Below are 17,060 nucleotides of genomic sequence, written 5' to 3'. Positions count from 1 at the left end.
TTACAAATACACAAAAGTCTGACCTGTGTTCCATGCACGAAAACAACTTTTTTATGTGGTTGTGGCCGATGGATGACTAAAAATCCCCTATGTGTCCCCATACTGAGATGTACAATATACTGTTTGTATATATACAAATATATACATGCTGATATATCACATAAGTATAAACGTGCATTGCAATAATTGTATGGAATTTAAATCTTTAATTTTCCAGTATATGGATAAGTGCCATCATGAATAATGAAGCTCCAGTTTGAGAACAATGGCAAACATTCATGAGCAGTAAGATATCTAACCAATAGTAACACATTGCAATTCATAGAGAAGCCAAAAGTTGATGAAAACAATCGTCTTGCTACCAACGCTCAATACTGAGAGGTGTTCTTAATATGTTGGTTAACTAATCTATCATAGGGGCAAAAACAGCATTGTTGTAAACCATGGCAATCTACAAGCACATTATTTCAAATATTGTTAAAATTCTACCTCTCTGTCAGTGTCCAAGTCAAGTGAGCGTTGTTACTTTGTAAAGGCAAAACCTTTGAACAGCTCTTGCACAGTATTGGCTCTCATTAGATTGCGCAAGTGTACCTCATACTGTAGCAGGTTTATGCATACCGCTCAACATTGAGTGTACATGACGGGCATATAGTCGGTACCTTTGTAAGAATTCCATCCTCTCTGTGGTTCTTCTGCAGGACGTGCTGGAGAGCCAACTGGATCTTCTGCTGGAGTTTCTCCACCTTCACCTTCTCCTGGAGCCAAGATCGATCTGTGAGATAAAAGGATCGCAGCATTAGTCAGCCATCGCTGTGCCCTAATGGGAAAAGTCAATTCAGAGTGCTAATTTGAGCTATAAACTGTTAAAGAAACAGGGTGCTACATTTGTTCCTTGTCACGGCAAATCCGGGGCTGGTGTGTTTTCTCTCTTTGCACTGTGACTGACACCTACCAGCAGACATCAACACAAAGGCGGAGAACAGGGCGATCTCATCCTCAGACAGGTGCATCGAACACAAGTTTTTCCCAAACTCGAAGACGGAGCTGATCAAGTCGTCACAGCCTGCCACAGCAAAGGACATAGCGAGAGAGCTTAGGATGAGGGAGACCAAAGAACAACATTCACTCTTGATCTTTATTGGGAGAGAGGCACACAGGGAGGGGAGAGGAAGGGGAAGAGGAGGGAAACATAAAGAATAACAGAGCTGCACGCTGACAGTGCATGGGAGCGTCTTAAGCAGAACAGGCACTGCTTTTACTGAGTTTTGGCACTTGGGTGGTGTTATGCAAGGCAAAATTAGGTCACTGTCGAGGCGTTTAGTTAAATCAATTATGCGGCATAGGGGGCCAATGCCAATGCAACTCAGGAGGCCCATCACTCCTCTCGCCCTTCCCCAAAAGTGACCGATGTGTGTGCGTGCGCTTGAGCATGAGCATAGTTAACCGCATCATGGATGTTACGTTTGAAAATGTACCGTCCTTGAATCGTATCGCACTCTATCGTATCAAGATGCACATGAATTGGTATGAATTGGTTTAATGCTGCTGCTGAGTTTTGAACATTTGATTACTTCATTAACTTGAATAGTTGGGTTTTGGAGAACATTTACATGTTACATACTAATGAACATGTCAAAATACAGCCGTACCATATCGGATCGAATAGCAATCCCACTGGATCGAATGGAATCGAATCATTGCACTTGAAAATGTACCATTCTTGAATTGTACCTTACCCCCATGATATGTATCAAGTCTTTTATTTGGAGAGATGAACAACCGTAATCATTAATAAGCTCTGCTCATGGGCAGAACTAAACCTAAAAGGGAGAAGTTTTGAAAATTGTTTCTATGACAAGGATATGAAACCAAGTCAGTTTTGAATGTTTTGTTCAGCAGTTATTTTACAGGAGAAGAATAGTATTCAAAGAAAAAAACAATTATTGGAACAGTCTTTGAATCGGAATATACTTTCTATTTGATGATTTAACACAAATTCAAGATTTTACTCTAGTAAATATCTGTTACACGCTTTGTAGAAAATAGAAGTAGAACAATGTGATTAATCGCGATTAATTACGTATAATTGTGTGATTAATTAGTTTGACAAAATAATCGCTTGACAACACTAATATACATACATACACACATACATACGAGGTACAGTAAGGGCAGAGAGTGTCAGGAAGCTTACTAACTACTTTGCTAACTACATCAAGGAGGACGGAGGACAATTCAACATGTCTACAACCACTCTGGGACTCATTTGAATTTTTCACCTTAAAAAAATTGGAAGTGTTGGAAAATCCTTGGTGGAAGGCTCAGTGATGCCATGACAGCTAAACAAAAATGCTATTTGAGCTATCTGAAATTCTTTATGTCAGCCTATCGGTGATGGTTTTGATAGCTTTCTCCCAAAAGGCACTCTGTCTGGCTGTATTTATTCCACAGTTACAGGAGTCAGATGCAACCGTGCCTCGCTATCATCTCGCTCCTGGCATAAATAAGCGCCGCAGAGACGGGCGATGCCAGGTAAAGCAGGGATGAACGCCCAGTGTTCGCTTCAAGGCCTTCAGTATTGTGTGGAGCAGATTAGGAGATTCTAATTTTGGCTGGTACATCAAGGGAAAAAGAGTGAGACACACAGAGCCACACGCACACACAAGGTAACACAAAAGCACATGCGCACTGGCGTAAACTGTCCACTTACCTAATGACTTGAACACATCTGGCCCGGCGTACTTTCCGTCAAAATAGACCGTGTTGTTTTGCGAGTCAAAGGCACGACACATTCTGACAAACACAACTTCCAAAGAGCCTGTGGAGACAGACGGCAACAACATGCTGAATCGCTGTGCTGTTCCTCCCCCTCAACCCCGCTCTTAACAGTAAGACATCAGTCGGCAAGGCAAAACACGTGCTTACGCTATGTGCCGTGCTTTTACAATAAGAGCAACAGACACGCTTTGAAATGAAGAAATAAAGAAGCCAGCTGTCAGTGGGGGGGGGGGGGAAAGCACCTCCACATTATATGATAATATCAGACATAAGGCTAGTCATCCGTAATGACAAGCCAGATAACGATTATGCTTCATTTAGTGGTGATAGTGCTTATTCATTCAACCTTTATTGAACAAGATAGTGGGGAATTATTCTGTCTACCCTGTAATTTGTAGCTCTCCGAGGGAGGGGAGAACAAGATCAGGGAAACGCAACAGCCGCCATTAATAGTGCTAGTGTGTGGCTTGTTTTATTATTAATGCTGACATTAGAGGATGGAAAGCACCTGCAACACACTGTACATTCACTGGCCACAACTTTAGGTGTGCCACCAGTATCATTTAATGGTATGTCATAAGATTTTCATTTTGGGGCCCCTATGCAGTACATGGCTTCAGAATTTGCAATAATCCAAATTTAATCCAAATTAGGATTGTTTGACCTGACGCTTTATTTCACTGTGCTTGTTGGAAATCTCAGTAAAATCTTGTGGAGCTATGAAACAAAGAGCATCTTAGACATTTTTAATCATACAGTCGTACCTAATGTTGTGGCCTGTAGGTGTATAAGTATATAGTGCAGTGTGTGAGAAAATGTGTGAGCGTCAGCATTTCTGCACATCAATGTTGGAGTTACAGTAGCGAAATCTTTGAACAGGAGTTGTAGGTAAAAAAAAAATGGTGCAGTGTTATCTGACATTGTAAACATTTATCCTGTGATGTGTCCATGCACGGGAAAGTAGCAGGTGACACCGAATGCACACCTAAAGAAGTCTTTGTGCAGTCAGGTCAGCTACGCCCTTGTGACAATATCAGTATTACGCATGTGTGTGTGTGTGTGTGTTGACAAGCTGTCATACCTGCTTTGAGCAGCACTATCTGATCGTTCTGACACAGCTCCATGAAGCCGTCGATGCGCTTGGCGAACTCCACCACGTACTGAATGGCCTCTGTTATTTTGATAGCGCACAGCTGCCACATGACTTCCCGCGGCTGAGAACGCAACAAGATGGAAATGAGTTACCCGCTTTAGCGCCGCGCGTTTAATTCCACACAGTACTCGAGAGGAGGGCATGTGGTCAAGCTACCTTGCTCTGGTAGCTCTCCACCTCCTCCTGCAGGAAGGCTTGCCAGGTCATCTGCTGCAGCTCCTCCCTCAGGTACTGACATGTCTCCATGTGTGACTTGGAGATATTCTGGGCCAAGTGCTCTGAAACACAGTCAAGTTGTACAAGTGAAGACCTCAGCGATGAGACCTGCCACAGGAAAAGATGATTTATTTACAGAGTCTTCAGTAAGGAGGGGATGCGGATATGCATAGGCTTTTCCCTCGTTCTTTTTTTTTTTCTTACTCGGAGGGAAAAAAAAAGCTTGTTGACATTTCTTTTTACTGCCTCCAGCAAAGCTCATAGCTTGGGATTGAGGCAACGCCAATCTAGTTACGACACAAATGCACGGAGGAGGGGAGGGTGCACCGTGCTACGCACTCAAACAAAGGTCACATTTGCTCTCAGACAAGTAGTGAGCACAAGAATTTAAATGGTTTTGAAAACACATCTGTTAAAAGGAGTTCCTAGTCACAGGGGAGCCTAAAAAAATGATTTCCCCAGACGCCTGCCCTGCTGGATCCTGATTGGCCCTAATTAATGGAAACTAATTACAAAAAAAGAGGCTCTTTTAATGAGTGTTGGAGATGAGTCTCCAACCTCCCGCTATTTTAAGCAACCTTTGTGTCATTTGCCCCACGGTTGCGTTGTCCCCCCCCTCCCCCTCTCCCCAATTCATTGTTCTGTTTCTCTTCTCGTAGGCCCCTTCCCATATTCTCTCCGTTGCGTCTCACCTAGTTCTGCCATGGACACGGTAGGGGAGGTTTCTCCGTTGGTGAAGGAGCAATATGGGAAGAAGCCAGATCCGGGGGCAAAGTCGCAGATGGGCTCGGGCTTGATGCCGTTGATGTCCAGGCCGGACTGGTCCGGGGAGGGCTGGATGTCCAGGTAGAAGCTGCTGATGGCCGAGTCCGGTTTGGTGCCGTCGGGGGTGTGGCCGTCCATGTAGCCGCTGAGGTCGTCATGGAGCTCCGTCAGACCGTTGGCCGAGAGCCCGTAGCTAGGTGTGAGAGGCTCCGCCTCCCCGGGCTGCTGTTGGTGGTCTCGCTGCTGCTGCTGGAGCCGATGCTTTTGGACCTCAGCGTAGAGGCTGTCTCGCTGCTTCTTGGACATGCGGCCAAATTTCACCGCTGTAAGACGACGTGGCGCAGTGTTAGGTGAAACATCACAGATGAGGAAATGTGTGTTGAGTAATTATGACATGGGCAGAAATGAACTTGCCGCCTTGACATGAGGGACATCTGCACTATCTAATAAGAAATGAACGGAGAGGTCTTTCTTTCTATGTAATAAACAGAGGGTAGAAATTCTAGAAACACCTACCGGTATGATGCAGAGCAAAGTAAAATGATAATGATGACTATAATGTGTTGTGTGGAACTGCACTGCTTTAAACTGAGAAATGTTCATTCATTCATTCATTATCCCTACCGCTTCTCCTCATAAGGGTCGCGGGGCGTGCTGGAGCCTATCCCAGCTGTCTTCGGGCAATAGGCGGGGGACACCCTGAATTGGTTGCCAGCCAATCGCAGGGCGCACAGAGACAAACATCCGCACTCACAATCACACCTAGGGGCAATTTAGACAGTCCAATTAACTTACCATGCATGTTTTTGGAATGTGGGAGGAAACCGGAGTACCCGGAGGAAACCCACGCAGGCACGGGGAGAACATGCAAACTCCACACAGGGAGGCCGGAGCCGGGATCGAACCCACGACCTCTGAACTGTGAGGCGGACGTGCTAACCAGTCGACCACCGTGCCGCCCACACTGAGAAATGTTTACATGACAAAGCCCAAACATCTCTGTAGGAGTCAGTTCAGCTCTACATGAATTGTTATGCACCCATTCATCCATTTTCTATACCGATTATCTTCATTAGGGTTGCGGTTGTGCAGCAGCATTAACTTGCATCATACTTAGATATCTTTCTATTTTTATTTTTATTTTTTAACCCTTTCTGTAGCGGAAAGAGCCTGTGAAGTGAATTCAGAAATAGCCAGTGCCTGGACAGGGGCATTGTGCCGGTGTGGCCGCATTAGAGCGCCCCATTGTTGCATTGTGGAAAAGCCCTGCAAGAACCCGTGATCTGTATTCAAGGCACCAGAAGATTGAAGCGGATATATTTTCGCGGCTCAAACATGTAATGATGTGTCGTCATAACAAACACGCTAGCCAAAGTAGCATCCGTTTTTCCACGTCACAGGTACTACACACAACTGCAAATTACAATAACAAAGACATTATTCAAATAATATAATCTGTGCTGTATCAATTAGAATTGAGCATTACTCTGTCAAGAATTTTTGATACATCTCTTGTGGTTATGTACACTAGATTGTTTAGGTATACCTAATGAAGTGTGAAGTGAGTGTATTATTTATATAGCTAGCCCCCAAGCAGTAAGTAGTATCGCAGACACTTCTAAACACAAATGGATTTATTTTTATATCTTCTTCAATAAACTATGATTTTTTTGGGGGGGGTTCTAATGTGGCATCCTCTCTTATCCAGTTAAGATTCACGAAACTGACGTGCAAAAGAAACGCCTGAGAGAACAAATCACATTATGTCACTCTCTTGGCTGAACTCTTCCTCCTTTGAAGAAAAAATAAATCTTGTGTCTACGCTGCAGATAAAATCACTTTCAAGACAGATGAGCACAGTGGTGAGAAAGAGAGTTTTTTTGGTTGACGCTCCAGGGTCTTGGAACTATGTCAGCTGGTCATTTTGTGTGTGTGTGTGTGTGTGGCAAGACATAGAGGGGAACGCAGGCAGATGGGCTTGTACGTGTTGAGCGAAGGCAAGAGTCACCTTCATCTGTCCTGGCTGTGTGTTTGAGCAAAGGCACATTAGGTACTAATGTACTCTAAGTTTATGGTATTCATGAATATGTATACAGTACATGTGCAAGTCTATCATGTACTAGAATGAGGCTCACCCTTGTGTGTGTACACAACGGATGACGACATAACATCCTGATTACAAACTGAATTTGAGTTTTGCTTTGCGCCAGTCAGACCCATTCCAGTGTGAAGCTGTCCGACCCACCACAGTCACAGCTGGCCCAACCAATCCAATCAAGTCAAAGGCAAACCCAACCCAAAAGCAATCTGCTGACCCAGCCTCAACCAGGCTATTTTGAACCATCCTTCTACTGACTTTCACCACATTTCGACTGCACGCTATCACCTCGGCTCTACGGTCAAAATGGAGACAGAGGAAACGGAGAAACCCACATTGAATTGAACCAATTAGTTGGAACAAGAGACGGCAATAATCAACAACAACGATGGAGGGGAATGAGGGTCTTGTGTACTAAGTATTTGGATGTGATGATAACAAATCTGCTCAACTACAAAGCAAACAGTAGTTCTTAACATCACTGTATGGTATCAGTGCTGCAAACTTGGAAACTCGCCTGACCAGTCCATGTTAAAAAAAATAAAGTAGTATCTGATTCGGCCAATGAGAAAGTGCCAATAGCAAGAAGAGATAATGCAAAGCGAGTAAATTCAGTAAACCCCACTCCACCGTGGGTTCCACTTTTGGTAGAGTTTGTAACTATTTTGATCGAACTCTTGTTTATATTCGGTGTAATTCCACTGTCGACCATTCGATGTCTGAACACAGGTTTAGTTTGAGGCTGTACATTTGAAAGAAGAAGAAGAATGAAACTGTTTTTCAGTACAGCTTAGTTTTTGTTGAAAATTATGAAATGTCATCCACTGTAATCCATCTATTTATGCCTTGACAAAGTGATGGCCGTAGGTTCGTTTTGTCATTTACATCTTTGGGCATTATTGATGTACATTTTGAGATGATAAGTTTGTTAATTTGGAAAAATCTCGATTTGTTTGCAGAGGATCAGTCTACTGTTTCGCTGTTTGTACAGTATTTTTATGTTATCAAATGTTCTTGCTCACACTCTCAATATATTATATAAAAATTGAATGAGTTTGTGTTATATAAAAGTGTCTTTAAAGACCTTCAAAAAATTAAGTGCAGGAAATGCTATAAAGACATGCTTAGAGTATTTAAATAAGGTATTTCTATATCGCGGATAACACTTATTGCCGTTGTGGTCTGGAACGAAACCCCTATGATGTTGGGGGGATAACTGGACCGTGCATTTGAAATAGGATAAGAAAAAAAAAAAAATCACCAACGGTGGAAAGTAACACAGTTAAAACACCTATGTGCTTGAGTAGGTTTTTCAAGTATGTGTACTTTTCTGATGACTGTTGACTTTTACTGTTTACATTTGAATAGATGTCTGTACTTTTGACATGACGTAAAAAAGATGTAAAGAGGTAAAGTCAACGACGGTTAAGATCTTGTTTGACTGAGATCTTGTGGACTTAAAAGGCAAGACAAAACAGGGGGGGGATTGTGAACAAGGGGACATTAACGACGATGATGCAACAGATTCAAACAAACAAGGTATTCGCCATTCATGGCCTTATTTAAGAGACTTGTTTGATGTTGGCTTGACAAATGACTTGTGTCCAATGTGTTATGTCTTGTGCCAGCCTAAAATAACTACAAGCGTCTTGCTTTATTAATATTATTAGCTAAGCATGTTCTGTTAGTTCACAGTCACATCAGCAAAGCACTGGGAACACATCGTTTCAATGGCAAAAAAGTGGACAATGATTTTGAATGTTTTTTTTTTTCCCTCATTGTGCCAAGTTATCACAATTAGTATTGTACACTCTAGACTGTTGGGTCAAAAGTAACCCAAACTGTGTAAATTAATTAACCCAGGGCTGCGTCCAAAAGGGGCTGAGCTAATATTGAGATATGTCCCATTATATTATATATTATACCAAGCACAATGAGTCAAGATTTTGATCTAGCAAGGGTTAAAAACTCCCCTTACTAAAGACTCTAACTCTAAAGATACCAAGAAATTGGTTACCAGGTTTAATAGAGCTGTGGTGAAAAAATAATACTGCTTTAAACGCCAACATTTTACAAGGTTACCACCATATGTTTGGTACAATTTTTACACCAGATGTACTTCCTGACACACACTCATTTTCCATGGATGGGCCATCCACCCTAATCCAGGATTTTATCCCCAATCCCTGAGTCCCGAGTCAGCGATGTTCGATGCTAAAACAACCAGCAACCACCAACGTTTTCTAAGAATGTTAAATATACTTCAACTGCAGTACACAAATAATGCAACCAGCGATTCCCAGTCCGCCCAAAACAAATCTTCATCCCAATCTGATGAGTCAAAAATAATTAACCCAACCTTGGGAAAAATAACATAATCTGCTCAAAATCCACAGCTACCCATCTAACCCTAACCCAGCATTTTTAGAGTGTGCTGCAGTGACTTTTTACTTTTGTCGATTTCAGAGTCTGTCCTTACTTTTTACGTAAGGAATTGAACCAGTACCTCTACCTTGATAAGAGTATTTTTTTTCAGTCTCTGCACTTCTCCTAAATACACCAAATGAGTCCTTTTGCCACCTCTGCCTCCTCCCCAGTTGCATCCACCCACCATTTTCTATCTTGACCCGTGAAGTACTCACCATCCCGTGACATGCCCACCGCCAGGCACTTCTGCAGCCGGCAGTGCTGGCAGCGGTTGCGGCTGGTGCGGTCGATCAGGCAGTTCTTCTGACGGGGGCAGGAGTAGGCCGCATTGCTCTGCTGACTCCTCCTGAAGAAGCCCTGCACGGGAGAGGAGCGTCATTGGCTCAACACGCTGAAGACTGAAAGCACGGACTATTATGAAACCAGCGATTAAAGGGATGTGATATATGATCTTAATAGGTGGTACAATTACATCCAGAATCTCATCTGGATTCGAGGGAACATGAACCTGCGGAAGCACAACAAATTACGACTTTGAATTATAGAACGGTTTTCCAATTTGATGTGATCAAAGTGTGGATTTACACCACGGGTGATCCTTGAAAGCAAATGGACGAACCCACACCAATGAAAATAACCTCTTTGGAGAAGGTAATAACAACACTGGTGTACTGGTATTTTTCTGGCTGTGACACCGTCATTTCTGGCATCGGGATAAGGTTGCGTGTCCAAGCACGAGGGTGGCATGTTTGGCCTGATGCGATAACACAGTATCCTCCTTCATTGGGATTATTATCTGGCATGTGCAGCGCATAAGCATTGCATACCGACTGGATTCCTCATCCTTTGACTTAATGAATTGATTCCAGCACATCATTAACATGCCCCACTCTACTGCTCCATACACATATGTCTTAATTAGCCGCTCATTGGCTGTTTAATTACAAGAAAACAGCTGACAGCTGCCAAGTTGCTTTATAATGGAAGCCATTATAGGAAGAGGCTATTACTGCCAGCGACACGCAGTACTCTATAATAACGCTATGATTTATGATCCAAACTTTTGTACTCATACATATCATTAAAGGTCTCTCTGCCTCGACTAATTAGCAATCGTTAAAGAGATATTTCGGCAGTTTATTCTTTACCGTTACGTTCTTCCCAGTGTCTGCGTGAGGGAGAGGAGACGCCGACAGAAACCTTCACATACGCAATTACATGAGGACATACACGTGTACACGCGAGCTCATTCGCAAGCGAGCGCAAACAGCGAAGGTGCGGGCTGGCTGAGGAATGCTAATGATGCGCTGGGTGACAAGCACAGGGACAAGAATACACTCTCAGCACAAAACTCCCCTCCCTGTGTGAATGGCTGGTGCATTTGAAACAGTACAAAAGACGACTTCAATGGAGGCAACACAATGTTGCAAGCAGCCAACAATCTGCTCTAATTCAAAACCCTCTCCGTTTTGATCATTTCAGCTCAAGAAGGTGCTGCAACAGAAGCCAAAAAAGGTGCAGGTGTCCCTGAAATGGGTAGAAAAAGTGAGACTTGAAATGAATTTTGCTCTTTTGCTATTTCCACTCTAGTGCTTTGACCACCATGTGCTCACATCATCATTGTCGGTCTCAAGTTCAGTAAGCAACTTTCTTTACTTACTGCTTTTCGAACCATTTCAGTAACACCCAAACACACGTTGACACGGTGATGAACGGTAGCTTGACGCTTACCTTACAGCCTTCACATGTTATCACACCGTAATGGATGCCGGATGATTTGTCTCCACAGATCTTGCAGGGAATTATTTCGATTTGAGCTGCACGGAAGAGAAAAAGAGAGCGAAAGAGGGTGTGAGAAAATAAATAAAACTAAGTCATACATTTTGCTGTCACATGTCACTGTACAACACACTCCCCATGGCTTCATGTTGGTACATAAAAGAGCACTGGGCTGCTAAGAACCATCTCATCCGCAGGCTTTTGAATGCTTGCTTGCACAGAGATTTATTGGAATATTTACAATTGTGTGCAAGAATTTGTGGGTGTGAGAGAGAGATAGCATCAGAAACTTTTAGGTCCTTACAAACTGTAAATATGGTGTCAATTAGCATTAGCGTTTTTAAGTGGTGTAGAACTGCACTGAACCATCCTGAGAGTTATAGCCTAAGTCACAAAATGATATTTTCCCATCAAAATATGATGATGAATAATTTTTGTACAGACAGTTTTTAATGTAACACTGCAACATTCTTAAGTGTCATCAATGTCAATTTTTTACACTGTCAATTTGAAAGATGGAGAACAGAAACAGCAAATATTTCATTTTAGCCACGTTTTTGCTGAGGATTACTGAATGTCAAATCCTCTTCAGTCCTGCTTTTCATGCCCACAGAAAGAGATAGCTGTTTGTTCATTTTGTAATTTTTGCGTCTTTATGCTGATTATTGATGTACAGTGTTCCCTCACTTTTCACGGGTGATACATTCCATGATCCCCCATGATAAATGAATTTCCACAAAGTAAAGTTTGACTTTTCTTGGGGGGGAGATATACCCCTCTATTAAGCCACAATGAGTACCCACAGACCTTTTCCACCCTTCTAAACACTTATTACACTTTTTAAAATGTACCTTTTAAAATGCAAAATGAAGAATCAATACCGGCGCTGTAAATACTTGTACTGTACTCCCGGCGGAAGTTCTTCTATTTCCATGACGAGGGAACGGGGATTTCAAGGGAGACGATCCCTAATCTTCGTGCTTTTGGTTTTTGTAAAACAAATTCCCCCCATAAGATATTTGTAGACTGAAAATACAACCATTTTACTGTAAACAAACCCATTCTCTATACCCCTTATCCTGTTCATCAAGGAGATGGAGTTTATCCCAGCTGGGTACACCCTGGCGGATCACCAGTCAATTTCAGGGCACTCCTAACCATGAAGGACAAAAGATCTACTCTATCTGTCCTTCGCCTGCTCTTTGGAGAGCACCGCACTGTGACTGAAACCTTCCTACCGCTCTTACAATTATCACTGCAGCAACTGGTGCTACAATGCGGCCCGCTACCTTGAAACTAACACCTCCTCGACTCCCACCAGAGATCTCTACATCGCAGCCCTCCTCCAACATCTCCCACATCTTAGCCCCGTCCGCTCCGACAGTAGCGCCAGACAAAATCCACTATCTGATCCAAATCGAGGAAACATCACCTCGGGATGTTTTCTCACAATGTAATGGCCTTTTCGGAGCAGCCAATCCGAACGCGAGGAAGTGGTGCACCAATTAAGGCGGAATATGATGATTTTGTCTTAATAAGATGCAATAAAAAAATGATAATGAAGAAGCAGTGCTCCGTCGGCGATGTCGGAGCGTTACATCAGCCTCTTCCCTCCAGCCATGCCTAATTCTCCATATGATCAAGTCTACGCCAAGCTCCTTATAGCTCTTGCGCACCTTAACAAGCAATCTCTTTATGCCGAGTTGATCACTTCACAAGTACTTTTGCTGGGGTTCAATCCACAGATTGAACAATCCACAATCCCTGCCCATTTTAATCAGCCGCCCAGGAGCCTGCAGTGTGTCATGTGGATAACGTCCTTGTCCCCAAGGGCCGCCCGGGAGAGACCCTTAACACAGAGCCTCTAATCCACTAACTAATAGCCACGCTCTATTCATTCACCAATCTGCGTCTGTTCTCCTCGCACTGCTGGAGTCAACAAGACCAGCCGTGTTTACATGGAATTAGCCTACATTTTAGCAGAAGGAACAAAAGCAAAGTGGTGGATGGTGCACAATTAACCCTCCTCCAGACAACACGTCCTGCCATTTATGATTCTCACACACAATGGCGGGGCGATGCACCTCGCCGGCACAGATTATTGTGAAATCCAGGCGGGGGGGGGAGCGGTTTTTGAAACCCTATCTGAGAGGGTTAATTCATAATTAATCTTTTCCTCCTAGTGAACGGTCGCTCGTTATGGCAAATGGGCCTGTCGCCGTGTGAGTGCACTCCATTGTTTGTTTCTGTGTTCTCCCCGCATGAGCATTCGCGGTGCAGTGTGTTTCGACTCCGTTAGCATTTTCAGCCTCATTACTTACATAATTTGTTCTGACATGCACTCCCAACAACTGAAGCGTGCTGTAATTATGACTAGCTGCGGTTGTGGCCAGCGAGAGGCTGCAGTGGCAGGCCCCTGCCAGTGGGTGGTAGTGCAGGGCCGCCGCTACGCTTTCCTCCGCCTGCCTCAGCCAGGCTTCCGCCCACCCGATCTGGCCCAGGCTTTTGGCTCTGAGCTCCAGCCTGCGATAGCTCCGGGCTTAGGCTGCCGCTAGCTCCCCCCGCCAAACCCCACGCAACGAGATGCCTTCATCTCTCCACAAGAAGCCGAGCTGGCCGGGTGCTCGCTCGGCCCTGACGCCGTGCCACGTCAGGTGAAAGCGGTGGGAGTAGACGGGGCACGCCGGTGCCAGGACAGCCGGTGTGCGCGCGCACACAAAAGCAAACCTCACAAACAAAAGCGCTATCTGCAGCAGGAAGGCCCTCGGTGCACACAACCTCGCCGGTTAACACCCTCTCACTCCAGCGCTGTATAAGCTGCTGGATGTGGAGAGCACTCAAGAGTAAAAAAGGTTTGTCTCTGGACCAGCTGAGGGAGGCTCTGTGCTTCCTTGTCTGAACATATAGTTATTTCCACACTGGGATAAGCTGCTTTCCAAAAGAGGTGCAGGAGAGAAGAAAAGGAGAATACAATTTGAAATCAAACACACCATGAAGGCACAATCCACAATCCTAGGGATGCACCAATATCGGTATCGGCATGTATGTATAGTACCGGGTACTCATAGAAACGCTCTGATAATAAGCAGAGATACTTTAACGACACTTTTAGGCAACTGCAAATCACAAAATGGATCATGAATGCAACTCAGGTGGTTAAAGCGGCTGCCCTCACAAAGACATAAAAGGAAGTAAATGATGATGTGATGATGTATCACGACAGGGGCCCTGTCATAATTTTTTTTTTTTTTCATTACTTGTGGTATTATCAAGGAGCATAGCAGTAACATGGTATCCGCATCCCAACCTGTTTGTAGCCACCGGATTACCTTTTTCTTTGTCTTCAGTTTTTCTCGTTTTACATAGTGCCCCCTAGTGTTTAGACTGAGATACTAGGCCACAGTTGGATGTTAAAATGTCAGTAATGCCAAGCGGTTACTGTAAAATGTGTTGCATTTGAGTGACATGTCTGACAAAAGAATGTCTTTTGTGCTTTTGGACAATATTTGATTAAATGAATACAAAATTTTAGCACTCGGTATCGGCCAGCACTCAAATGTGAGTACTTGCGATCGTACTCGGTCTGAAAAAGTGGTATCAATGCATTTTGCATAGTTAACCACTGACTGTGTAAATATTCCCATTCAGCTGCATTAGAAGGACTTGAGTAGAATTCACACAGGGTCAGTCAGTCACACACATAAAAAAGGCCAGCGCTCATAAGCACTCCTAGTCTGACAGTCAATATTTATTGACAGGAGCCGCTGTGTGAAGTGCCTGGCGGCGTGAGACAGGCTGCTGCTGGCTGGTTTGAGCTTGACCAGCGCAGCGCCACTGATCCCATTCAGCGCGCCTCCCCGCCATCCAGCCGGCCCCCGCCCGCTCTGTTTATGACATCAAAGCTCGGCGCCGTTTGACGGGCAGCCACGCTAAAACTCGGCGCAGCGGTCCGTCGCTCCCCACAGCACTGCGAGATGGCCTCTGTGAGTAGACCACTTCAAAGATACCTGCTGAGAAGCCCAAATTATGTGTAATTCACACTGTGACGCGATTGACCACAAGGGCAGGATGAGCAGTTTGACATATGTGGGCGCAGATTAATTTATTGCTTGTGTTTGTGAGAAAAAAAACAACAAAAAAACATAGGAAGAGGACTTTGTAAAAAAATAAAATAAAATAAAAAATAAAAAATAGGAAGGCGACCTTGGAAAAATAATCGCATGTTAAATCGCAATCGCAATATTGATGGGGGGGAATCACAATTAGATTATTTCTCCAAATCGTTCAGTCCTAGCGAGTGTTATGCAGGCGTCTTTAGACAGTAGGTCCGGCCTATAGCCGAGACACGTTCTTTTTGTGGTTGGGCAGTTCAAGGACACTAATTCAGCACGCTTGCCGGTTCCTGGGAGGAGGATGACGCGTCACTCAAGGCACATGTGCAAAAGGCCAGCGTGGCTCCTGCGTGTTCACCCGGCGACCTTCACTGTCTTCTCCGGAGCCCTGAGATCTGCCCGCTGCTAAAAGTACACGCCATTATCAAAGGGCGCCAGAGTGACAGTTGATTGCTAACACCCACAACAATTTGCCAAACGCGCACTCACAGCTTAGAGGGTGCCTGTCAAGTTCATTTTAGTAGCGACATTGCGTAGACAGACACTGTAGGACAGAATTTCCTCTTCCAGTGCCCTGCAGGCACATTAATGCTTCATTTACAGATGTACAGTGACATCATGGAAAATGCAAAGATGAGAAATATGTTGAAACGCTGGTGAAATGGTGAAGTAAATTTCTATGCCAATTAATCTGCATATGCTATCAACTAAAATTAGAGAGCCTTATATAAAACACAGTAGATCCTTCAAAGTCAAAATGCATCGCATGATGCTGGTTGGCTTGCAGTATGCTTTAAGTCCAAAACGTTTGAAAATGGGGATGGATTAGAATTCAAAGAATGAAGTCAAGGGCAGCAAGGTAGTGTTACGATCGTCTGCATCACAGTTCTGCGGTTCGGGGTTTGAGTTTGCATGTTCTCCGTGGGGAGAAGCCTAACCCTTGACTTTGAAGATTCCATTGATGATGATTGCCAGGTTTGAAACGTCAGGAAGGAATCAATTCAACAAAACATTAACACATTAACGTATATCTTGGTTGCAAAACGGTATTGCCACATAATAAGCAATATTTCCCATATCTTTTTTTTTTTTTTTTTAATTTTGTTACAAAAGGAGTCAAATTTGGCAACTCCCCAGGCAGTTCTACACCATTCCATTAGATTGGGTGCACCTAAAATTGTGGCCAGTGAGTGCTCGGTCTGAAAATCTCCCGACTGAACGGTGGTACTGGTGACGTTAAGGGATTAAGATTATCTCTAACGTTCCAGCGCCGTGCTCAGGCCGCTGTCATAATGCTGAGATCTTAACCCATTCCCCGATTGGACCATTAAATCATTTTCCCGCCTGATGATTAATATTTAAACAATAAAGGTTAAAGGGTTTCTACTGTAGACTGTCACCTAGCTTTTTTTCTCATTGGCTCCCTTCCAAAACACCTTTTTGAATGAAGGCATGTCTGAGAGACCTTTGCCTCATTCTCGGCGTGTGTCTGTGTGTGCGCGACATCTGTCAATGACAGCGTGACGCAAGCCAGCGGGCTCATGTCAGAGATTATGTAAGGAAGGGGACTGGGCACGGCACTATGAGCAGATTAAGAATTCTTCTTTCATCACACAAACTGTGTTCATACGTTCTCCTTTCATAATATTTTACGACCACAAAAAAGCTGAGAGGCATCGCATGCCTGTTCCCTAGACTATTACACAAAAAGCTGATTGAAATAAATAAA

At 43.9% G+C, this 17,060-nt stretch overlaps 1 protein-coding gene across 3 annotated transcripts in view; it reads right to left on the bottom strand.

The window, feature by feature from the left end:
• The window catches only part of roraa (RAR-related orphan receptor A, paralog a), a 237,735-nt gene that overhangs the window by 8,598 nt on the left and 212,077 nt on the right, over positions 1-17,060 (bottom strand). For all 3 annotated transcript variants that reach the window (XM_086028198.1, XM_086028197.1, XM_086028199.1), the window contains 8 exons: positions 11,172-11,257; positions 9,656-9,797; positions 4,843-5,238; positions 4,091-4,212; positions 3,863-3,995; positions 2,714-2,821; positions 956-1,066; positions 663-775 (listed from right to left, as the gene is read on the bottom strand). In XM_086028198.1, coding sequence (XP_085884324.1) covers positions 663-775; positions 956-1,066; positions 2,714-2,821; positions 3,863-3,995; positions 4,091-4,212; positions 4,843-5,238; positions 9,656-9,797; positions 11,172-11,257 — 1,211 coding nt within the window. The remainder of the gene's footprint in view (positions 1-662; positions 776-955; positions 1,067-2,713; positions 2,822-3,862; positions 3,996-4,090; positions 4,213-4,842; positions 5,239-9,655; positions 9,798-11,171; positions 11,258-17,060) is intronic.

This window comes from Filicampus tigris, chromosome 4 (assembly GCF_054856515.1).
Source record: "Filicampus tigris isolate MCC_2025a chromosome 4, RoL_Ftig_1.0, whole genome shotgun sequence".
Taxonomy (NCBI): domain Eukaryota; kingdom Metazoa; phylum Chordata; class Actinopteri; order Syngnathiformes; family Syngnathidae; genus Filicampus; species Filicampus tigris.
The sequence above is the reverse complement of the archived record's forward strand: the minus strand, read 5'-3'. Positions and strand labels throughout refer to the sequence as shown.